The sequence below is a fragment of the Myotis yumanensis genome, unplaced genomic scaffold, assembly GCF_028538775.1.
Source record: "Myotis yumanensis isolate MYYU_CA2020_CCGP unplaced genomic scaffold, mMyoYum1.0.hap1 SCAF_1, whole genome shotgun sequence".
Classification (NCBI taxonomy): Eukaryota; Metazoa; Chordata; class Mammalia; order Chiroptera; family Vespertilionidae; genus Myotis; species Myotis yumanensis.
The window spans coordinates 48,393,697-48,419,150 of NW_027223752.1; the positions used below are offsets into that span (position 1 = coordinate 48,393,697).

Genomic DNA, 25,454 nt, shown 5'->3' on the forward strand with positions numbered 1-25,454 from the left:
GCTTGGCACAGTCCCAGGATCCTTGGGTACTGAACCATAAAGTTAATTTTCCAGACTCACTTTGGCCTGGTGTGAACCTTAGACAAGGTAGCTCTGGAAAAGTTCACAGTGACTTTCCTACCTCATCTTAAAATATTGTCAAAAAGAAACTTTCACCAACATATACCATATTTTGGGTCATGAAGAAAACCTCAACAAATTTCAAAGAATTTAAATAATAAAAGGGATTTCTCTGGAAACAATGGAATTAAACTAGAAATCAGTAACAAAAAAAAATATCTGGAAAATCCCAAAATAGTTGGAAATTAAGCAACACACTTCAAAATAACCTACAGGTCACATAGGAAGTCTCAAGGGAAATTAGAAAATATTTTGGCCCTGGCTGGGTAGGGTAGCTCAGTTAGTTAGAGCATTGTCTCAATATGCCAAGGTTGGGGGTTTGATCCCTGGTCAGAGCACATTCAAGAAATCAACCAATGAATGTATAAATAAGTGGAATAACAAATAGTGTTTCTCTGTCTCTGAAATCAATAAGTTAAAAAATAATAAAAATGTTTGAGGTGAATGAAAATGAAAATGCAACATCAATATTTTGGGGATTCATTTACAGTGGTGCTTACAGGAAATTTTGTGGTATTAAAGCAGTGATGGCGAACCTATGACACGCGTGTCAGAGGTGACACGCGAACTCATTTTTTTGGTTGATTTTTCTTTGTTAAATGGCATTTAAATATATAAAATAAATATCAAAAATATAAGTCTTTGTTTTACTATGGTTGCAAATATCAAAAAATTTCTATATGTGACACGGCACCAGAGTTAAGGTAGGGTTTTTCAAAATGCTGACACGCTGAGCTCAAAAGGTTCGCCATCACTGCATTAAAGGCTTATATTAGAAAAGAAGAAAAGACCTAGAATTAATGGCATCAGCTTCCATCTTCAAAAAAAAAACTAGAAAAAGCAGGCAAAAACAAAGCAAGCAGAAGAAAGAAAATATTAAAGAGATGAAATCAACAAAATTGAAAAACAGAAAAAAACATAGATAAAATCAATAAAATCAAAAGCTGTTTCTTTTAAAGGTCAATAAAATTGATAAGCCTTAGTCAAACTGATCAGGGAAAAGGAGGGAAAATATTACTAATATCAAGAATGACATAGGAAACACTACTATAGACATTAAGAGGATAATAATGTAATATTATTACATGTGAATAACATTAAAAAAATAACGTATAATTGTTATATATAGACAACTTTGTGCTCATAAATTCAAATATCTAGATAAAATAGGCAAATTCCTTGAAAGACACAAACTATCAAAGCTCACTCAAGAAGAACCAGATATACTGAATAGTTCTATATTTTATTAAAGAAACAGAATTTGTAATTTAAAGTATTTCAACAATGAAAACTCCAGGCTCAGATTGCTTTGCTGGCAAATTCTACCAAATATCTAAGGAATAAATAATACCAATTTAATATAAACATCTCCAGAAAATATTAGAGAGGAAAACACTTTCTAACTCATTTTATGAGATCAGCATTACTCTGATACCAAAACTAGACAAAGACATTACAAGAAGACTATGGATCAATATATCTTAGTAACATTAACGCAAAAATCCTCAGTAAAGCATTACTAATCAACTCCAGCAATGTATTAAAATAATAGAATATCATAACCAAGTTGGTTTTATCCCAGTATGCAAGGTTAGTTCAACATTTAAAAATCAATAGATAAATACTACTGCAAATATTTATGAAAAAAAATTTTGTTAATTAAACCTTTTTCAAACAAAAAAAATCAATAGATATATTAGTGAGATCATGACAGGAGTGGGGAGGGGGTCAACAGGAGGAAAAAAGGGGACATTTGTAATAATTTTAACAATAAAGTTTTTAAAAAATCAATCAAACAGCCCATCCAGTGTAGCTCAGGGGTTGAGTGTCGACCCATGAACCAGGAGATCACGGTTCAATTCCTCATCAGGGCACATGCCTGGGGTGCAGGCTTGATCCCCAGTAGGTGGTGTGCAGAAAGCAGCCGGTCAATGATTCTCTCTCATCATTGATGTTTCTATCCCTCTCTCTATCTCCTTCCTCCCTCTGAAATCAATAAAAACATGTTTTAAAATATATACATATAAATCAATCAATATAATTCACTATATCAACAGACTAAGGAAAATCATATAATATAAAGAAGAAGAAAAATCATACAATCATCTCAATAGATGTAGAAACGCATTTGACAAAACTCAACATCAATTCATTATTTAAAAAACACCTCTCAGCAAACTGGAATTAAAGAGAAGTTTCCCAATCTAATAAAGGGCCTCTGGATTAGTTCTATTTGCTGCATAACAAATAACCTCAAAGCATAAATATCAAACATTTGTCCTCTCACCGTTTCTGGAGGTGCCTCTGGCTCAAGGCCTCCCAGGAGACTGAACTTGTGTTTGTCAGCTGGGGCGAAGTCTATCTGAAATCTCCCTGGAATGGTGGTGTGGTGCAGGGGGGAGATCTGCTTCCAAGCTCACTCACATGGTTGTTGGGAGGACTCATTTCCTCACAGAATATTAGACTAGTGCTAAGTTCTTCCTGGCTGTTGGCTTCCTCGGTTCCTGGCCATAAGGCAGCTCGTAACATGGCATCTATATTTCCTCAGAGCAAGGAAATGAGAGCCCAAGGGAGCACCCAAGGTGGAAGTCACAGTCTCTTCGTAACCTAACCTCAGAAGTGATATTACATTACTTTTGACATATTCCGTTCCTTAGAAGCAAGTCACTAGTTCAAGTCTATACTGAAAGGGAGAGGAGCACACAAGGGCATGAATACCAAGAAGCAGGGTCATTAAGGGCCATCTTAGAGGCCGTCTGCCACAGCATCTACAAAGAGATCTAGCATCATACCTAGTGGTGCAAGAATGAATGTTTTCCTCCTGCCCTGGCCGGTTTGGCTCAGTGGATGGATCGCCAGCCTGTGGACTCAAGGGTCCCAGGTTCGACTCCGGTCAAGGGCATGTACCTTGGTTGCGGGCACATGCCCAGTGGGAGATGTGCAGGAGGCAGCTGGTTGATGTTTCTCTCATCGATGTTTCTAACTCTCTATCCCTCTCCCTTCCTCTCTGTAAAAAATCAATAAAATATATTTTTAAAAAATGGTTTCCTCCTAAGACAGGTGTAAGGATATCTGCTCTCACTGCTCCTATTTGAGTTCCCACTGGAGGACCTGCCAAGGGCAATAAGGCAAGAAAAAGAGAGAAACGGCATACCAGTTGGGAAGAACCAAAACGGTCCCTATTTGCAGATGACATGATTGTCCTCATAGAAAATCCCAAGGAATTTACTAAAACTTCCTAGGGCTTTTGATAGATCAGTGAGAAAACATCCAGATGACAGATAAGCATAGGAAAGACTGCTCAACGTTAGTCATTAGAGAATTCCAAATTAAAGCCCAAATGTTAAAATGGTTGAAATAAAGAGATCTGGCATACTAAGTGCTGGCAAAGAGGCAGAGTAACTGGAATGTTGCTGGCGGGAAGGTAAATGGTACAGTCTCTTTGGAAAACATTTTGGCAGTTACGTCAATAACATATACTTATCATATGACCCAGCAGGACTCCTCCTAAGTATTATTTTCCCAAGAAAAATAAAAACATATGTTCCCACAATGGACCATGCATGAGTGTTTACAGTGGCTTGGCTTATAATCACCCAAACTGGAAACAACTGAAATGTTCTTCAAGTGGGGATGGGTGAACAGGCTATGGTACACCCATACAATGGAACGCTACTCAGTAATAAACAGGAATAAACTGATAAATAGAACAAAATGAGTGAATCTCAAATTACTTATGCCAAGTGAAAGAAGCCTAGCTCAAAAGGCTACATAATGTATCATTCCATTGACATGACATTCAGGAGAAGGCGATACGGGAGAGACAGAAAACACATCAGTGGTTGCCGTTCGCAAACAATTCCTGGGAGGTTCTCAGATGAACTCCAGTCCACCCCTGGACCTTCTACACTGAGTGGCCAGATTATTATGACCACCCCATCAGTACAATGAAGTGAATCAGTTATACAAATAATAATAATAAAACCTTGAGAGTATTTGCTTAGGAAGTTTTCAATATTCAGTATTTTTGGAAGTGTCAATGAAGTACTGATGGGGTGGTCATAATAATCTGGCCACTCAGTGTATATGCTACTGCATTGTCAAGGCAGCCACCCATCCCTCTCCTCCCAGCTCCTGCTCCCACCTGACCCTGTCCTGATTTACGGTTAGTGGCAGCTGCTTGGCACGGGCCTGGTCTCTGTTTTGTAGACAGTATGTTAATTCTCCTCGGGTATTAGCTGCAGGGCAAACACCCACCTCAGTGCTGGGCAGATGAAACAGGATAGATGACCCAGTATTGAGGCGGTGTGCCGGGTGGCAAATTATTTCACGACTTCCCCAGGTTTACTACTTCCCTCCTCTGTGCTCAAACCGGAGCAAGCAGGAGCCAGTTGGGAATAAGGAACCTCAAGCGAGGCAGGCTCTGTAACCTCCATCTCCCACGCCAGAAGCCTGGCTGCAGTGGAAGTCAGTAGCCAAGGAGCACCCTCCCCCTCCAACCAAGCCGGTGGAGTGAAGCGCTGACTTTAACCAATTTTGGCCAAATCTTCTTCTTCTTTGCCTTTCTCTCCCTGTTTTTCATTCATTCATTCATTCATTCACTGACTGGATGCTACGCCACTGGTCAGGTCAGGCGCAGAAGCTGCCCTCAGGGCGTTCACAGTTTAGCGGAAAATACCGGGGAGTAATCAGTTGTTACTCGGTGTGATCACCGCTAAGCCCTTGATGCATGAAGTGGGGTGGCGGGTAGGAGGATGGGGGGAGGACTCCTGGCGCAGGCGTCTTCCCGCAGACTCTGCTCCGGCTGCATTTCCCCTCCGGCTGGAGTTTGCAATCTTGCAGGCCTTCTCGCCGGCAGAGGGACGTCAGTGCAGGGCCCCAGTCCACGGTGGGGGCAGCTCCTTCAGGGGCCCGAGGACCACCCACCAGGGCCCTTCTCCGCTGCAGGGACCTCGGCGGGTGCAGCAGGGAAGCCAGGCGCGGCGGCCCCGCCCAGGCCAGCCGGGGGCGGGGACCAGTTCCCATAGGGACCCAGCCGGGAGCAGAGCCGGGCTGCAGTCGCGAGGTGGGAGCAGGGCCAGGCCCGGCAGCCGCAGCGCGTGAGTCAGGGTCGGAAGGAGGAGCGGGCCGGGCCGGACCGGGCCGGGCGGGCTTGGCCGCCACGTGGTGCCGCTCGAGGCGCGGGAGGGCGGGCAGAGCATCTTCCTGCGACCGCGGGTCGGCAGCGGGGGCCCCGCGCGCGGCGGGTCGGCGTGGCCCTCGGTTCTGGAGCTCCAGGCCCGCGCCCCTCCCGGCGGGTCTCCCCTCCTCCCGGACTCGCCGCCGCCCCCTCCAGGAGCCGGGCGGTGTCTTCTTGCGGCAGGGAAATCAGACCCGAAATTAGAACCGGGGGAAGCCCTTAGCCAGCTCGTGTGTCTTAGATCGGATGAACTATAACACGAAAAAGATAGATTCTCTTACAACTCGGCTCGTTTTAGGGTGCGGGGTTCCATTGTCACTCGCAGGGCATATGTCAGAGAAGAGTGGGTTACCCGACCCTGGGCTGTCCTTCGGGCACGTGGCCACTGCCGAGGGGCGCGGCCTCAAAGCTGTCAGGTCCTAACCCGCGATCAGGTGCCTTGTTCCTCCAGGTCCCGCACAGGAGCGTCCGGAGGGGGCCCCGGGGCAGTCCGTGGGCGCCAGTCTTCTTTAAGCGACACTTGCAAACTATGTGAAGACCCACTTTAAGAAGGTTCATTCCTCTGTGATGGAGAAGTATGAAAAAATTGGGAAAATTGGTGAAGGATCCTACGGCGTTGTTTTCAAATGCAGAAGCAGGGACACGGGCCAGGTTGTGGCCATCAAGAGGTTTCTGGAATCAGAAGATGACCCGGTCATCAAGAAAATCGCCCTTCGCGAAATCCGCATGCTCAAGGTAATGGGTTCTTTCAAGTGAATTTTCAGGGATAAAAAAAAAAAAAAAAATCGGAGGCCTTGCGATGTGGTTACATCTCCTTCCTTCATGGCCTTTTGACACAAATGGGACGTCTGTGCACAAGGCACCAGTTATATAAGTTGGAGCTAGAAAGCAGAGGTGGGCAAGGTGGTATCACTTTCAGAGATGCTGTGGGCTATTTTATTTTCCTTCCCAGTAGCTTCTCTCCCATGTCACCTATAGAGCTGGTCCTTCAAGGGCCATCAGCTGTGATAGAGAGCACAAGAACTTACCGCATTGTTAGCATTCATGGCTTTTACACTCCCAGGCTGACTTCTGTTGAGGGTCTTAGTGCATGAAGAGAATTGATCATTCACCTGTTTTCAAATTGTCAGGAAGCTGACAGGTTCTCCTTACCCCTCACATTTATCTACTGCTGAGCATCATGTTGTCCTGCCTTGAGAAGAAGGATTCTTCTCAAAAAAGTGGGATGATCACTTTTGAAATGTTTATTCGTGAACCCTGGGAGACCATGATTTCAAATGGGAGAGGGGGCGTTGTTTATTACAAGCTAAAACTATTTTTTCCCTCTAATGTAAAGATGCTTCTCTGAATTTCTGTGGAGATGAACCCATACTGCAAGGTAAACCGTGACATGTAATGAGTGTGGTGGTGGCTAACCTGGTTTTAAATGGTTAACGCCTGTGTGCTGACATGTGGACTGACTCTATGACAAGGAAAGAGCAACTTTGGGGGAGATGATGGAACACTCGGGATTTTCTCTTTTTCCTGCTTCTCCATTTCTCCAGGCCTCTCTAAGAAAACTCTTCTTTCCCCCACGAATTGAGTATGTGGGGTTATCTCTGGATAAGGATCCCAAATGGGCAGCAGCAGCAGACTTTGGATAAAATAGAGTGAGTGGGTACTGGGAACACTTGCTTCTTTCGGTTTAGAATGTTCTTTACCTGGATGTTGTCTGTTCTGAGAAAACACTTCCAATCACCCCTCTTCCGGAAGTGCTCCCCTCGGAGGGGTGAGACCAGAAGTGTTCACCGTCTGGGCCCCTCTGCCCTTCCCCACCCTCCCTACACAGGGAGGGGTTCTCCCCATTCTCTTGGGCCAGTGGACAGTTTTTCACTTTCCCAGGCTTTCCTAGAGGAGAAGGCGATGATTGCATTTCAAAGGGTTCCTTTACTCCAAAGAAAAGGAACATTTCTTTCTAGTGGAGAGTCTTTTCCTGACTCTGAAGATCACCTGTGATGCCTCTGAAATCTCTCCCCTCTCTTTAGCAATATGGTGTTTACAGGTGTGGCTCCCTTAATTAACTGAGTTCCTCCAGAATGGGGACCTCGCCTCTGTATCTCTGTATCAACTACTTGGCGTTTAGTAGGCCTCCAGTAAGTCTTCTTGCTGGGTTTTACAAAAAGGGTTTAGAAAATAAGCTCTTGGGAAAGGGAGGTGTTGCCAACCAGTTAGGGAGTCAGAGGTGTTCCCTTGAATAACTGAATATCGATGTGCCCTAAGGGTAGGGCGCAGGAGTCTGCTTTCAAAGTGTGTGGCACCCCACTCTCCAAAACCAAGTGCACAGATGTAGACTCCCCTATCTGTATGAGGCGATGGGACTAGATTTCTGTAGAGACTGTTCCTTTAAACCCTAACTCTTCAGAATTCTGTGATAGTCCTAACACATAATGGGTATTTACTAAATATTTGCTGAATAAGTGAATTGAGGGTATATTGAATAAAGTCACGTTTTTTCCATTTATTTTCTCAGTAACTACTTATAGAGCCCCATTGTGCCTAACACATGTTTACATCAAGTTGTACTCACTTTCAGACGTTAACTTGTGGATGGGAAGTAATTTCTTCTTGGCTCTCACTCAGGGTGACTGGGTTCTTAATGGGCAGGCCTATGCCATTCACCTGGTGTCTCCATGCCTGGCAAGAACCCTATAAGCATTTGTTGAATAATGAAAACAAAGCGTTAGGAGGCATGTTTAAGCTAGATTTTGAGATGCTTAGGGAAGCATGGAATGAGAAAGAAAGCGTTTGGGGCAAACAGTCTATCCAAGGAGAAGGTGTGTAAGTGGGAAGCAGTATATTGAGGGACACAGTTAATAACTCCAGGCTTGGCCAAGATGCCTGCTGGGTGCTAACAAACCAGGTAGAGAAGGGACGGAAAGGAAGCCAGTATCCAGTGGGAGGGAGTGTGAGCATTTTCCTGGAAACACAGGTCTGGCCCTGGGATGTGATGGCTAGCACGTGGCTGCACCTGGGTCCCAGCCGGCCTTTGGGGATTGGAGCCTGACTCCAGGGCAGGTGTTGCAGCCCCTGAGAACAGGAAATTGGTGAGAGAGAGGAGAGAGCGGTAAGTGTTTTAGGGTCTCATCTAAACTGGAATTGAAGGCAGGGCTTAAGTGCCCATGGGAAGGAGGAGTATCAAGCTGTGAGCAAAACACAGTTCCCTGGGCCCAGGGGAAGGCTGCAGCTCAGTGAGTTTAAGTTCCTAGGTGTTCTTTGAATATCCCTCACAGAGCTAGGGCTTTAAATGACCCCTGGTGAGGTTAGGAACTAGGAGCCAGGAGGACTAAGGCTGAAGGTACTCCAGTGACCTTAGCAAAGCAGGTGAGGACAGGCAGGTGCTGATCACCTGGCTGCTGCCATTACGATAAGGAAAGCTAGAAGGATAGGTCAAGACCAGATGTAGAGGACTTTGAAAGCCAGGCTAAGGATTTGGTTTTCTCCTACAAAAAAGGGAAGCTAGTCAAGTGTTTGTTTTGTTTTGTTTGTTTTAGAAAGTTGTCATTTGTGGATATTTGGATTTCATGGACCAGTAATGTTTCAAAAAAATTTTTTTTGTTATTGTTATTTTTACAGATTGGGATAGGGTTGTCTGTCTGCATTTTAATCCTCAGCCAAGGATATGTGTTTCTTTTTCCAGTTTATTTGAGAGAGAGGGGAAGTGGGGGGTGGATGGAGAGAGAGAGAGAGATGTGAGAGAGGGACATCGATCAGTTGCCTCCCATAAGTAACCCGACTAGGGATCGAACTCAGAAGTTAGGTATGTGCCCTGACCGGGAATCAAACTTGCAGCCTTTTAGTGTACAGAACAATGCTACAACCAACTGAACCACCTGACAAGACAAGGTTGTCAACATTTTAAAACACCAACTACCAACAACTATCACTGTCACTTCATAAATAAAAGGACATTTTAGTATTTAAAAAACAAAACAAAACTAGGAAAAGCACAGTCTTTTTTAGGAAAAAAGCAGTCTTCCCAAGAGAGAGAAATTGACAACTATAAATAAGATTTATGAACATTCATTTCTCTGGTGCGTGTGAGTATATGTGTACATTCATTTCTCTGGTGTGTGTGAGTATACAGTATGTGTACAATTTGTGTGGATGTGAGTGTGTACCATTGCCCTTATTTTTCTCACTTCATTATCCATTGATGAAAATGGCGACATCATTTGTTTTGTGAAGCCTAAGTCTCATGAAACTAAGCACTATGTCCAGAACAAAAAGATTCCCCAGATCAGGTCATATCCTGCTCAATAGGATCTATATCCGCTACAACAAAATAATAGTACAAAAGAATTGAATGGTGTCTTGGAGTCTGTAATAGAATTTGGCCTGTGTCAATCCTCAGGGAAGTCGTTGGGTGTCTGTTTTTAAAACTGTTCATTTACCAATTTAAAGCCACTCCCAATAGTTGCTATTGAACTCAGAAATATTTGTTTCCTCCTAAGCAGATATGACTGTAGAAAGGAATTGTCCAGCAATTGACTTTGTAATTTTTAAGGTAGCACATCTATAATGCTTCCAATTCTCGGTGTGACAGCATATATGAAAATGTCACTATCCGTTAAATGCTTTTGAGGATGATATTTATTATCTAGAAAGCGTTTTTGCTAATATTTTTAGAAAACATTTTTTTCTGAAAATTTGAAACACTTTCAAATGCATTATTTTGTGCCATAAAAATGGGTGATACATTTTTATGAGAAAAATTTAGTATTTGTATTAATAAACTGCTTCTTAAACTAAATATAACCACTCTTCACCAGAAGGTCCTACTGAAGTCAACCCTTTAATGTTTTAATTTTGAATTAGATTTTATTTAGGTTAGATAATTAGGCTTTATAAAAAAATTAACATTTGCTCCAGTTAAAATCAGTCAACTCATAACTCTACTCTAAGAACAGATTCATTTCTAGTGACAGTAATAAAATTATACTGCAATACCTGAGCTCAAAGCAACTATTCTACCCTTTCTCAAACTCATTTTATTTTTTTAAATTAAATTTGTTGGGGTGAAACTGGTTAATAAGTGTATGTAAGTTTCAAGTGTACAATTCTATAATACATCATCTGTATATTGTAGTGTGTGCTCACAATCCAAAGTTTAGTCTCTTTCCTGTCACCATATATTTGACCGCCTTTACCCACTTCAACTTCTCCCCACCTCTCTTCCCCTCTGGTAACCACCATACTGTGTTCTGTGTCTGAGGTTTTGTTTGTTTGTTTGTTTGTTTGTCAAACTCATTTTCCACTGTGGAAAAATAAAAGGGAAAAATTCAATATTTTGAGTTAGTGCTTTGATGAAACACCAGTGCATAATCTAGTTGGCACATGTTCATTTGGCAAGTTTTTATAGAACAAGTGCCATGTACCAGGCACTATTCTTGGCCCGTTTTCTCATAGGGAAGGAAAGACTGACAGTAAACCAACAATTATATGTCAAGTGGTGAAAAATAAAACAAGATAAGAGAGAAAGAGTAATGGAGGGACTTGTTTGATATTTAGGGTGGTTAGGAAAAGTCTTTCTAAATAATGATATTTAAATAGAGACTAAAAGGAAATGTGAAGGGATGACTCATTAGCTATCCAGGAGATGAGCTTCCAGGCAGAGGGAACAAGTACAAAGGCCCCAAAGCAGGATCGAGTGATGGTTCTATGTATGTTTTCGTGTGTTCTAGGAGGAGCAAATAGATCAGTGTGTCTGGAGCAGAGTAAATAAGGATGACGAGGGTCATGGGAGATGAAATTAAAGAGGTAAGGGGGTCAGAAACGAGGGCCTTGTGGGCCATGGTAGGGACTGTGGATTTTACTTTGAGTGTTTGAGTAGAGGGATGCCTGGGCATATCTTATATCCTAGAAGGATTCCTCTAGCTGCTGGTTACTCCAGCTCTACAATCAGGAAGATCATTTAAAGAATTTTGGAGTAGCCGAAACCGGTTTGGCTCAGTGGATAGAGCGTCGGCCTGCGGACTGAAAGGTCCCAGGTTCGATTCCGGTCAAGGGCATGTACCTGGGTTGCGGGCACATCCCGGTAGGAGATGTGCAGGAGGCAGCTGATCGATGTCTCTGTCATCGATGTTTCTAACTCTCTATCTCTCTCCCTTCCTCTCTGTAAAAAATCAATAAAATATATTTAAAAAAAAAAAAAAAAAAGAATTTTGGAGTAATCATGGGGTCAGAGTGGTAGAGTGGTGGTGGTCATACTCTAGATTTATTCTCAGAGAAAAGCACATAGGAGTCTGGTGGTTGGATGAAGAACCAAGAATGACTCCAACGTTCTTGACCTGAGTAACTGGAAAAGCAAAGAGATAGGGAGAGTGAAGTACAAATCTGGGGGGAAGGAAATCAAGAGTTCTATTTTGTATGTTACATTTGGGATGTGAATCCAAGGAGACTGTGAAGTGGGCAATTAATGTGCATGTCTGGCATTAAGGGGTAAGTCCAGGTTGCGGATATTAAGTTGGGAGACATCAGCATAGCAATGGTAATTAAAGCCATGAGACTGGGTCACCATAGGGAATGCAGACACAATATCAAAGACTGAGCCCTGGAGCTCCAGCATCTGGACGTCAGGAAGATAGGGAAGAACCGGCAAGGGAGGCAAGAAGGGGTGATTGACAAGGTCAGAAAATCCCAAGAACAATGTTCTTAAAAGTTTAGTGAAGAAAATGTTTCAAGAATGAAGGAATGGCCCTAGCTATTGTGTTCAATGGTTAGAGCATCAGCCCTTACACTGAGGGGTCACCAGTTCAATTCCTGGTTAAGGGCACATACCTGGGTTGTGGGTTCAACCAATCCATGTGTCTCTCTCACATCAATGTTTCTCTTTCTCTCTCTCTTCCTCTCCAATCCCTTCCATTCTCTCTAAAATTCAATGGAAAAAACATCATTGGGTGAGGATTAACAAACATAAAAAGAATGAGGGAATGTCAATGGTGTCAAAGGTCATCATTAGTAGAGACTTAGAATTAGGCATTGGCTTTGAAAAGGTGAGGGTCATCTGAGATCTTGAAAAGAGCGGTGTGCAGGGAGTGGTAGAAACGAAAGCTTCATCAAGAGGGTTCAAGAGAGAATGGGGGGTGTAAAGTAGAGGCAAGAATATAAACAACTTTTTAAAGAGATTTTATTATAAAAGGAAGCTAAGAAAACAGGCAACAGGCACTTAGAAGGATATGAGGGCAAGAGAATTTTTGTTGCTGTTGTTTTTAATACAGGAGAAATAAGTATATTTGTATGCCAATGGGATTAATCCAGTAAAGAGAAAACAATGGTGTTGGAGAGAGAGAATATCTGGGGCCATGACATTAGGTTATTAACCTGAGCTATGACCCAAAAACATAGCTATAATAGCACAATAAAAGACCAACTCATGGACCAGCTGGGAGATCAGGCTACCTCTTATTTTATTTGGAATGTTGCTAGGTTCTTCACAGACATTATCCTTAATCTTTATGTAACAAGACCCACAGCTATCTTCAAACTATGGGTGTAGAACTTCTTCCACCAGCATGTATGAAATCTTCTGATTTGTATATAACCTATGAACCCTACAGGAACGAATTTAACCCCTTTTCATAACTGGGATTCAAGCATATAAAGATATTTTGCATGGGAGGTGGGGTAGTCATGACAGAAACCAGATTTTGGAGGGAGACAAAGTCCCTGAAAGAAAATCACCTTAAGTCAAGAAGTCTGGCATGATAGGCTGAAGTCATCACAGGCCCTGTGATGGGAAGTGAGCACTGTTTCTACATAAAGCAGGTAACTGTACCTGAACCCAACCCAGCATCCTGGGAATAACTACGTGTCCAACAAGAAAATAGCTGTGTGTTGCAAAATAAACACAAACCAACCAACCAAGGATAATTGTGTTACTAAGGTCCCAAGCCTCTATGATGCTGAGTATTCTCTCTGTGGGATGAAAATGGTAGAACTATTGGAAGAAGAAGCAAAGAATTCCAGCCAGCAGTGATGAGAAGAGTATATGCTCCTAGAGGAGTTGAAGACAGGACAGTGCCCCTATGAGGTGTCTGGGCAGACCTTCAGCAGAAGGGGCCTTAGGTTAGGTCAGACCAACATCAATTGAGGGCTGAAAGCAGCGGCTAGGACATTATCTGTGACAACCCACCCTCCAGAAGAGAAGAAAAATGAGAAGGAGTCACATATTGCTATTGGCCACCCAGTAGACTTGAGCAAAGTGCCCTGTAGCCTGACCTAGGATGCACAAATTATACTTAGACAACCTTAGATGGCATTGTTATCCCATTTCACAAATGGGTTTGTGATGGTTAATGATTTGCCATGTCCTCCTGGTTAGTGAGCTGAAATGCAGACACTGTTTTATCTGTCCCCAAGTCCACTCCCTGCTGCTTCCACACATCAGAACCATCACGTTACAGTGAACACCACACTCTGAAGTCTCCCAATGACTGGTCCTCAGGGTTTATCCTGCCCTTGCTCCATCCGGGCCTTAGCTGTGGGCTCCATCCGGGCCTTAGCTGTGGGCTCCATCAGGGCCTTAGCTGTGGGCTCCATCAGGGCCTTAGCTGTGGGCTCCATCCGGGCCTTAGCTGTGGGCTCCATCCGGGCCTTAGCTGTGGGCTCCATCAGGGCCTTAGCTGTGGGCTCCATCCGGACCTTAGCTGTGGGCTCCATCTGGGCCTTAGCTGTGGGCTCCATCCGGGCCTTAGCTGTGGGCTCCATCCGGGCCTTAGCTGTGGGCTCCATCCGGGCCTTAGCTGTGGGCTCCATCAGGGCCTTAGCTGTGGGCTCCATCAGGGCCTTAGCTGTGGGCTCCATCAGGGCCTTAGCTGTGGGACTCATGGCTGCCATGGATGCCTGGGTGCAGATTCTTACTGGAATAGTAGTTCTTTCCAACTGTCATTCCACAACCATGTAGATTATATTAGAAAGTAAGAAGTTAGGGTTTGCTAGCAACAAAGATAAGAATAACCATGGGGGGAAAGTGTTCATTTAAAACATTATCCTTACAGTAAAGCACACATGTGTCACTTAAGATATGCAGATGACACCAACCTACTGGCAGAAAGTAGCAATGATCTGAAACGTCTTCTGATGAAAGTCAAAGAATAAGGTGCCAAAGCAGGACTGCATTTGAACATCAAGAGACAAAAATTATGACTAGAACTACACAATGAAGACATTGAAATTGTTAAAGACTTGGCTTACCGTGGTTCAGTCATCAATTCAAATGGAGACTGCAGGCAAGAAATCAAGAGAAGGCTGAGGCTCGGAGGGCAGCAGCGGAAGAATTAGGAACAGTCACCAAGGGCAAAGATGTGTCATTAGAGACCAAAGCTAAGATCATCCACACCCTCATATTCCCAATTACTCTGTACAGTGTGAAAGTTGAACAGTGAAGAAGGCTGATAGAAAAATATTGATTTATTTGAAATAGAATGTTGGAGGAGAACTCTACAGATACCCTGGACTTCCAAAGAGATGAATAAGCGGGTCATAGAGGAAATTAAGCCTAAAACATTGTTGGAGGCAAAAATGACAAAACTGAAGCTGTTCTACTCCAGGCACATCTTGAGAAGGCAGGGTTCTTTGGAAAGGTCAATAATGCTGGGAAAAATAGAAGGCAGCAGGAAACGAGAGAGATCAAATATGAGATGGATTGACTTCACAGAAGAAGCTACAGGCATGGGTGTACCAGGGCTGAGTAGGGCTGTTGAGGACAAGACATTGTGGACGTCACTATTCATAGGGTCACCCAGACTCAGAGCTGACTCAATGGCACATCACACACACACACACACACACACACACACACACACACACATCACCCCCACAAGGAAGAACATTGATCCTGGGGAGCAGGAGGCAAAAAAGTCTAACTTTTGTATTCTATAACGCACAGATATACAAATAGAACATATACAGACATAAAGTATATTTGTGGTATTAACATTTCTTTGGGAGGTGATTAGGAAAGTATATGTAAAAAGACTTCTTTGGAGGACAAATATGAAAGGACAATTCCTAGGGTATGGGAAGGTGAGAATGTTGAGTGTGTACTTTGTCCTCATGCATAGTAATAACCCACCAGATGTTCAGAGCACCCCCTTTTTCCTACTGTCTCCTCACTCTCTGTATCCTTCCAGCAAGGCTGTGGGCTGTGTGACTGCACAGGGATAGGAACCATAGTCAGGAGGTGCACTTTCTGGTCTGGCTCAGAGCTGTTGGGTGACCTTGGGTAAGCTCCAGTGCCTCCTGGAACCCGGCCCACCTTATCGCCGTGATTTATGTCTCTGTTTGGCATTGCTTCGCTGACTTTTTGCTGAGGGGAGCAGAGTACTTTTGGGCCAAATACCTACTTTAAAGCTGCAAAGGCAGGAAAATAGAGTCAAAAAGAACAGTAAATTGGTGCAGCCACTGCAGAAAGTGGTATGGAGTTACCTCAAAACATTAAAAATTGTACTGCCTATAACTCAGCGATTCTACTTCTGGGTCTATATCCAAAGAAACCCGACGTTAATTTGAAAGAATATGTGCACCCTTATGTTCATCGCAGTGTTATTTACAATAGCCATGATTTGGAAGCAGCCCAAGTGTCTATCAGTAGATGAGTGGATAAAAAGCTGTGGTACAGACCTGGTTAGTGTGGCTCAGTTGTTTGAGCATTGTCCTGTGCACTGAAGGGTCGCAGGTTTAATTCCTGGTCAGGGCACATGCCTGTGTTTTGGGTTTGATCCCCAGTAGGAGTGCATGCAGGAGGTAGCTGATCAATGTTTCTCTCTCACTCGCTCCCTCTCCCTTCTTCTCTCTCTAAAATCAATAAAAACATATTTTTTAAAGAAAAGCTGTGGTACATGTACACAATGGAATGCTACTCGGCCTTAGAAAAAGAGGAAATCTTACCTTCTGCAACAGCATGAATGGACCTAGAGAGTATTATGCTAAGTGAAATAAGCCAGTCAGAGAAAGACAAGTACCATATGATTTCACTTATATGTGGACTCTAATGAAAATAAACTAACAAAATAGAAATAGACTCAGATACAGAGAACAGACTGACAGCTGTTAGAGGCGAGGGGTTTGGGAGACTGGGCGAAAAAACTGAGGGGATTAAGAAAAAACAAACAAAACTTATAGACACAGACAACAATATGGTGATTACCAGAGGGAAAGGGAAATAGAAGAGGATAAAGAGGGGATAAATAAATGACTTGGGGTGCTCAACACACAATACAATATACAGATGATGTATTATAGACTTGTACACCTGAAATCTATATAATATTATTAACCAATGTCACCCCAATAAATGCGATTAAAAAAACAAGAGCATAGGAGAGAGAAACACAGAGGTGGGAAGGCAGAAAGGTGGGATTTAAACATGGGCGCTGGTACCCAAGGGAGGCATTGGAGGTGAAGCACCTCACAGTCTCCCTCACGAGGTTCACTGCTTTCAAAGATCAGACCAGAAATACCTCTGGGCTACTTACCATCCAGGTGACGGTGACGTGCAGTGGGAAGTATGACTGTCAAGGTTCTCTGTTATCAAAAGCACTTGTTAAGTGCTGAATTCCACGTGCTCATGCCAGGGCCCCATTCCACTGAATGCTAGCCGAGTGCCACGGGAATCTAATTAGAGCTCCCAGCACTAGAATCTAATTAGAGCTTTCACAATTTGTAAAGGCTTTTGCTTCCCCCGATATTAGTTTACTAATATTTCCCAACTCAATAAAAGTCTCAATGGAAAATTCTGTGACTTCTTTAAGAATTTAATCCTGCTGTTGCTAATTGGTGCTAATTTCTAGTTCCACTCTCTTCAAATTGTTTAGTTGGCTGGTTGAAATGAATTAGTAACATTTCTATAAGTTGTGTTAGCTCTGTTCAACATTCTCTGTTATGGCTTATATGAGATTACAAACCCCACTGATCACATAAATGAAAGAAACAGGCTGACCGTAAGACAAGATGGAGAGGTGGGGACTGGGGCAAGCCGGAGACTGCATGTCTCATGTAGAGTGGGCAGCCATGGCTCAGCTCCATAGACTGCAAGCCGAGGGGGCTAGATTTTCAGTCGCTCTTTAAAAATCCAGAAATCAGAATTTTATGTAAAATCTCCTTGGTTTATCCCCACAAATTTTTGTTTTTTGAAAACATTTTCAAAATATAAAGAAGTGGGAAGAATAAGACAATGAGCACCTCCATATGCTTATCTAGACTCATTAGTTGGCTGTTAGACGTCTTCATTTCCTTTCTGTCTCTGCCAGTCACACAGACACACACACACACACCTTTTTGGCCGAATCATTTTCCTAAGTATGGAGTATAACTCTCCTAGAACAAGGGGATTTTTCTATATAACTACAATATGATTTCTACACTCAATAAATTTTTGACACAATAATAGTATTGTGTCACATCTTTGACACAATAATAGTATTACGGTTGTGCTCAAATTTCTCATATTGTCTCAATAATAGTTATTTAACTAACTAACTAACTAACTAACTATATAATCCAGGATCTAATCAATGACAATACATTGCATTTAGTTGCCATGTCTCTTTAGTATACCTTTAATCTAAAAGAGTTCCCCAACTTTTAAATTCTTTTTTGGTCTTTCATGATACGGCATTTTTGAAGCATCTAGCTAGGCCAATAGTTTTGCAGAATGTGCCTCAGCGAAGGTTGTCTGACTGTTCCCACATGATGTGATGCAGGATCCATGTTTTCAGTGGGATGCTGCATGAGTGAGGATGTGTCCATTACACTAGTTCTCCTCAGGAAGTGCATGCTCCCACAATCGGTGCTTTCAGTTTTAATCTCATAGTTAAGGTGGGTCTGCCATATTCCTCAATTGTAAAGAAACATTTCTCCTTTATAATTAATAAGTAACCTGTGGAGTTATAATTCTAAACTTGTTCCCCAATAACTTTCACCCAAGGATCCTTGCCTCAATCAATTATAATGAGTTATTATAAAATGGAGACTTTCAACAATTCTCTCTATATTCATTAGTTATGATTTTTCAGTTAAAAAAAAAAAGAGCTTTCCTTCGCACCCCTCTCCCATCTCATACATATATTTCCTACTATCACTGTGAATTTGTGGGGTTTTTTTCAACATGTTAAAAACCATCACTGTCATTATTCTTTTTTGTTCTCAAATTGCACACATTTGACCACTTGGGGCTCCTAGGACCCAGGTCCTTTGTCCTGACAGAGGCCTGTCATTCCTTTAGTCCGTCTTTATTATGTGCACAACAAAATGCCTCAGGCTCATCCTGCCCAGCTCCGGAATCAGCCATTTTCCAAGGAGCCCAGTTTACTTCAGTGATAATGAAATCTGACTTTAAAACATTGACAAGTCGTCCTAGCCAGTTTGGCTCAGTAAATCAAGCGTTGGCCTGCAGACCAAAGGCTCCCAGGATCGATTCCGGTCGGGGGCACAGTCAGGGCGTGTGCAGGAGGCAATCAATTGATGTGTTTCTCTCACATCGATGTTTCTCTCTGTCTTTCCCTCTCTCTTCCACTCTCTTTTTAGATCAATGGATAAATACCCTCGGGTGAGGATTAAAAACAAAAACATAAGAACATTGACAAGTCAATTAAAAAAATAAAATACACACCATTCAAGCCAAACAGAACACATCTGCAGACAGTGGTTGGCCTGCAGGCTTAGTGTTGGGCCTTCAGATTATACAGCTTCCACGCCACGCAGATGTCATTAGAGAATGGCAGCTCCATTCGCCGTCCATTGCTAGCACATAGAGAGGTGCTGGCAGTTTGTGGAAACGGGTTGTCAGCAGCGTGGAAGAGGAAGCAGAGCCTGCCCCTGCCCACGATGATAGAAACCAAACAGGCCCCGTATCATCATCTCTACGTATTTGTCCAACAAGTGGAGACCTGTTTAATTTCATTTTTACAAGATAGCATACTCACTGCAAATAGTAACTCACTGTTTTGTTTGTTTATTAGAAGATTTTTTTTGCCTTAGCTCATAACGTGTTTATCTAGAAAGATTGTATTCCTGCTGTGTAGTGAACTCCTAAGTAATAAAGCTGCCACACAAATATTTCAAGAACAAAAGAAGCAGAAATCAACAAGCTGGTTCATTACCTTCTTAAAGGCACCCAGTTTGTCAGGGGATTAAGCGCATACTATCTGCCCTAAATGCTCCTCCACACACCATGCCACACACCTCAGACTCTAGAAAATAAAATACCACAGAGCCGGAGGAGGCAGGATAAGTGATTTTATAATACACACTGATTAAAAAAAAAAAAAGTTGCTATTGCTTTTCTTTAACCACTTAAATTATTTTTATTTCCAGCAAATTGAATTTATAGGCAGACAACCGTTACATACAGGGTGGGCAAAAGTAGGTTTACAGTTGTCCGTAAGGAAAATAATGCGATACTTAATAACTACTACTACAAGAATAAACTCTGTGTTTTGTGTGTTTACAACTGTAAGCCTACATTAGCCCACCCTGTATAGTTATTATAGAATAGTCAAACCGGAAGGGAGTACTTTTTATACAGAATGGAAAATTTTTTAAATGGGCCAGACTTGTGTCTTTCACTTTAAATTTTTTTAATGTTTTAATTCACCTTTTTATTTGGCAGGATTCATGTGTTAGGCCACAAATTTGCTTTCAATGGGCATATTTTCTTGCTAATTATTAACCTTCTTTATTACTTATCAACTTTAAAAGCCCTGTAGTAAAAATGCTATTGGGTAAAATTGCCTGGTTGAAAAATCTTTGAACTCCATTTCTTTTTTAGGTTAGAATAACGAAAGGTGAGTTTCTAAATCAACTGAAGCTATCAACCATATGTCAAAACCAAACAAATAACTTCTTTTATAACTATCAGTACATTGCTGCATTCATTTTTGGCCGGGTCATTGTTCATGTTCATTTTGATCACATTTGTACTATTGCTTCTTTTCTGGTACTTTTCATGTACTTCATTAATCACAAGAACACAGATCAAGCATCCACTGTGCACATTCTTAGCCTGTGCTGGGTCTAGAAAGGCATCCAGAAGAGATCACAGCCTGGGTCTCTGGCCAGAGGACCAGCCTGGTACATTCTGTCCCGTCCATGTTGTCCACAGCAAACATAACTTCAGCTTCCCCGCCCCCACCTTCCCACCCATGGTTCCAGCCTTTTCAGGACCCCTCCTCTCCGTCCGTCACACACTTAACTTCTCTAGTCGTCCCTGAAACAAAACTCAGCAAGGGTGCCTACCATGGGGGTGCTTGGCATTTGGAGGAAATGTGGGATCAAGGCACTTTTCTTTTTTTTTTACCCAAAGAGTTAAAGAATGATTCCTCAGCAACACCGTAATGATGGGTGTGGAATATTTCCCTCTAGGCTGGGGATGGTGGTAATAATTACATAGCTTTTTAAATAATGAAAATAGCTTTTCCTTCCCCACAGCTGATGTATTAACTAGTTCCCTGAAGCTAACTTCAAAATATCTACCTTGGTTTGACAGTACAGTGAAGAGAGCTATGCAAGTCATTTAAAAGACATTTGTATGATAAAGTAATATATGCTTACGTAAGAAAAACCTGAAGGTACAGAAGAATGTAAAGTGAAAAAGGAAACCCACCTTGTCCTTCACTTTCCATTCTCGTTCCCTTCCTCCCACCCACAGTCTCTCATATGTCATTCCAGAGGACTGCTGTGCTTATACAAAGACATATTAGTATATTTCCTTTTTAAAAACAGACACAAATGCTGGCGTATTGAATCTACTGTTCTGTGAGTTCCTTTTTACATTTAACAATATACCTTGGCCCTAACTGGTTTGGCTCAGTGTATAGAGCAGGGGTGGGCAAACTTTTTGACTCGAGGGCCACAATGGGTTCTTAAACTGGACCGGAGGGCCGGAACAAAAGCATGGATGGAGTGTTTGTGTGAACTAATATAAATTCAAAGTAAACATCATTACATAAAAGGGTACGGTCTTTTTTTTTTTTTTTTTAGTTTTATTCATTTCAAACGGGCTGGATCCGGCCCGCGGGCCGTAGTTTGCCCACGGCTGGTATAGAGCATCGGCCTGCGGACTGAAGGGTCCCAGGTTCGATTCTGGTCAAGGGCATGTACCTGGGTTGCGGGCACATCCCCAGTAAGGGGTGTGCAGGAGGCAGCTGACTCGATGTTACTCTCTCATCAATGTTTCTAACTCTCTATCCCTCTCCCTTCCTCTCTGTAAAAATGCAATAAAATATATTTTTTTAAAAAAACACAATATACCTTGGACGTCTTTCCAAGTCAGCACATATAGATATACCTTATTCTTTTTAATAGCTACATACTATTTTATCATTTGAATGTACTATAAAGTCCTATATTATTTATTTAACTACTCATGTATTAATGAACATTTGGGTTTCCTGCCCTGAAAATTTGGGAGAATATGGGGGATAGAAAGCACGCTTTCTCTAAGTGGATCACCAGGAGGGGTGATGAGAGAGTCCCACTTCTGCTCCTGGATCCCAGACCCACAGATTCCCTACTGAAATGAAGACATAGCCCCATGTGGTGGCCGCTGGTTCAATGCATGTGTCCTCGAAGGCTGGGGTACAGCCTCCATCATTCCCTTAGGCGGCTGGTTGTAGGTGACGAGGTGTTTAGTAGAACCGATGGATTCCATGGCTGTGTGCTAATTGTCATGCCTCCTTCACAGGAAAATGGGCCCGTTGGTCTGATGTTGTGTGGACTCCCATGGTGGTAAAGCAAACATCCTCTAAGCTCGTGATTGTGGGGCAGGCAGGACAGGCAAACCCCTTGCAAGAATTAGTATCTATTCCAGTAAGGACAATCACAGCCCTTCCACGGGCAGCTGGTCTCCTTCAAGGACAGAGCATGTCAGTCCCCAAGCGTCAGGTTTTGTTACTGGCAGGTTATGTCCTCAGCAGCAGCAGCAGCCAGGTCAGCCTTGGGGAGAAAGGGAGCCGGTGCTGCAGGGCCAACTGTCGCCACCACCCCTGCAGCCGTGGCACCCTGTGCATGGATCGGTTACAGAAGCCCTGGGCTGGCCAAGGACAGAGCAGGCTGGCACCCTCCAGAGAAGACACCCTCTGCTTGGATGCCCAAGGCCTCCTCAGCATCAGTGAAGCCCACAGACACTCAAGCTCTGTGCTCGCTCTGTGCACTGCTTGAGGCTCTGCTCAGTGGGAGGATTCCCTTTCATCACTGTCCTGCAAGGCCGCCGCCCAGGGGGCTTTGGTGGTGGCAGACCTAGTGACAGCATAATGAGCCGATCCATCTGGGAGCTGGTCTTGGGTTTTTCTCCTCCATTAGTTGTAAACTCCCATGGAACCATACATACATGTCAATTGAAGGAGGGGTGACAGTGCAACAAAGTAGATGACAGGAGAATGAGCCACCCCTTTTTGTAACTTGCTTGTTTCCCCCCGGACCTCCTGGAGTCCGATCACACATGTATACTTTTCATGGTTTGGTGGATTATTACTGGTGCATCCTCACAGCCTTATGACGGCGTGTCTCTATTACCCAGCTCACAGGGCGGCTCTGGGTCACAGAATCACCTGATGGCCCATGGTCAGGTGCTCAGTCTCTCTTAGGGAGTTACCAGGTGTCCTTGTCAGGAATTAAGACCCAGGTCACGGGACAGTGCTCCCCGGCCAGTGAACCCCCCCTTTTCCAGCCTTATATTTCTCCACCGCATGGCCCAGCAGACTTCTGTTTCCTGCTGGTACGTAGGAGCCAGGTCTTGTAATTCTCAAGGACAGTTATTTCCTCCTGGAGCAGGAACCATATTGCCTGCTGAGGCACTGTTATAGCCTCATCCTAGTTAGAGGTCTGTGGGCCCTGGGAGGAGGTGGGGATCCAGTCAGGAGCCACCTGCCTCACTGAGGTATTTTCAGGCCTTCATGTGGCAAAGGTATAAGAGGCTGCTTCTCCCAGCTCAGAGCGCTCTGAGAAATTTGAGGGTTTGAGATTCTCAGACTCATCCCCTAAATGTCCCCATCCCAGACCTCTGCGTCCCTCGCTTTTCTCGCCAGAGCCCTGACTTTAGCATAAGAGATCTGTTGAGACTGTGCATCGTTGCTTTTGTATACATGTTAAGTCCTGAGCCTGCTTTTAGCACAATCTATCCTGCATCTACGGGAGATAAATGTCTCTTTAAATACTGTCATAGAGGCCTTTTATTTTTTTTAATCCTCACCCAAGGATATGTTTCTTATGGATTTTAGAGAGAGAGAGGAAGAGAGACAGAGACAGAGAGACAAAGAGAGAGAAACATTGACACCATTGCCTCCTACATGCACCCTGGCTGGAGATTGAACCTGAAACATGTATGGGACAATGCTCCAACCAACTGCACCACCCGGTTGGTCAGGGCTGCCACAGAGGCCTTCTGACTCCCACAGTTGATGGATGGCTAACCGGAACCTATCTATCATTTTCTCTTTTCTTTTCTCAACTGACCTAAAGGTGTTAACAAAAGCCAGTCATTCGATAATCCCTGTAATTATCTTTGCCCCATATTAGTCACGTGCCACTGCTAATGCACAAGGCAATCTGCACCACATTCAAAAGCAGGACTGATGGAAGTCTCAGTCATTGTGTTGTTGCTGCTCCCCGGAGCTTCCTGTCGCCCCACTTGCCACCAGCTGTGGGGGCCTGGCCATCTGCCTGGGGATTGATCCAGTTCCAGATCCCTTTCTGAAGATCTGCCAGCCTGGGCCACTTCTAGTACCAACTCTCTCAGCCTGGACACCTCCCAGAAAGCAGTCTCAGACAAGCGACTCTGTTAGTAGCTTGTTTTGGGAAGTGATACCAGGGAGCAGGAGTGATACCAGGGATCGGAGAGAGAGAGATAGGGAAGGAGGAAAAGCCAGCGCAGGGGCAAAGGGGCTCCTCCTGCCAGGTCTCTGCAAGGAGCCTGAGGACCAGAGGACTTACCCACCACTTCCTGTCCCCCATTGGTCAAGGGTTCGCCCCACGGAGTTCTCCCTCCTGCATGGTACAGCCAACCCGCCAGCATCCCATATCCCAGCACCCAGCAGCCCTGGGGCAGAAAGCCAAGGCACAGAGTACAGCTGAGGTGAGGGCTGCCGGCTACATCTGGGCAAAGCTGGAAGCTGCAGCAATGGCTAAATTAAAGGATGCACTGAAGGAGGGGAAGCAGCATGCGAGAGGCAGCGAACGCGGACCTCCTTGCTGTTCTGCAAACATTCCAGGCAGGATCCCACAGAAGAGCCTTTGGAATGGCAGTTCTTTCTGCCTAGAACAATTTTCTGGAAATCCTCATGACCTTCACCTTCTCTAGACTTTTTTTCCATTTGTTACCTTTTCAGTGAGTTCTTCTCTGATCACCATGTTTTAAATTGCAACCCCTATTATGTTCCCTACCTACTATATTTCTTTCCATAAGACTCACCACCACCCAGCATGCTCAAACACAGGGGTGGGATAAAGTAAGTTTACAGTTGTTCTTATAGAAAATACTGCAATAATTAATGAATAATAATACAACATGCCAAAGATAGTCATTTCTTCCCCAAAGAAACCATTCCCTCTCCCACTGCTGACCCCGCCATCTGCCCCACGATACAAACCTTTAGTCATTCTTGATGACTTCCTCTTCCCCCTCCCTCACCTCCAGTCCCTCACCACATCTGACTATTCTAATCACAAAGAATATCTCTGAACAGTGCCTTTCTCGCCATCTGTCTGGCCTCCGCCCTGGTCCATGTTCTAGACACACACCTTCAGGCACATCAGATTGAAGTCTTCCTCGTTTTCCTGTCTTAAAATGTTTCATCAGCTTAGGAAGCGTGATTTATCTATTCATCCACAAATAATTGCCGAGGCCGTGTGCTGGGGGTCCAACAACATCATTTTGAGTAAACAAGAGAACACAGACCCTGATATCATGGTCCTTACATTCTGTGGAATGTATCTGTTATATCTATTGACAGCAGAGACATAAACAATCAACTGAGGAATTTTTACTCTGTAATTACTTAGTAAATACAACAGGTTCTGAAGGACACATACTTCAGGGGAGCTAGCAGCCATGCTGGGGCACGGAGCCCTGGGTGGCAGGGGAGACCTCCTTAGGACGGGCCATTTCATCTGAGCCTTAGAG

The 25,454-nt window shown here is 43.6% G+C and overlaps 1 protein-coding gene across 4 annotated transcripts in view; it reads left to right on the plus strand.

The window, feature by feature from the left end:
• The first annotated feature begins 5,112 nt into the window (after positions 1-5,112).
• Positions 5,113-25,454, plus strand: part of CDKL1 (cyclin dependent kinase like 1) — a 47,949-nt gene continuing 27,607 nt past the window's right edge. Inside the window, exons 1-2 of one of the 4 annotated variants that reach the window (XM_070420038.1) lie at positions 5,113-5,219; positions 5,751-6,034. In XM_070420038.1, coding sequence (XP_070276139.1) covers positions 5,867-6,034 — 168 coding nt within the window. In that variant the 5' untranslated portion in view covers positions 5,113-5,219; positions 5,751-5,866. Of the gene's footprint in view, positions 5,220-5,270; positions 6,035-25,454 lie in introns of those variants that run through there. The other 3 variants (XM_070420031.1, XM_070420047.1, XM_070420021.1) reach the window with 3 other exon arrangements.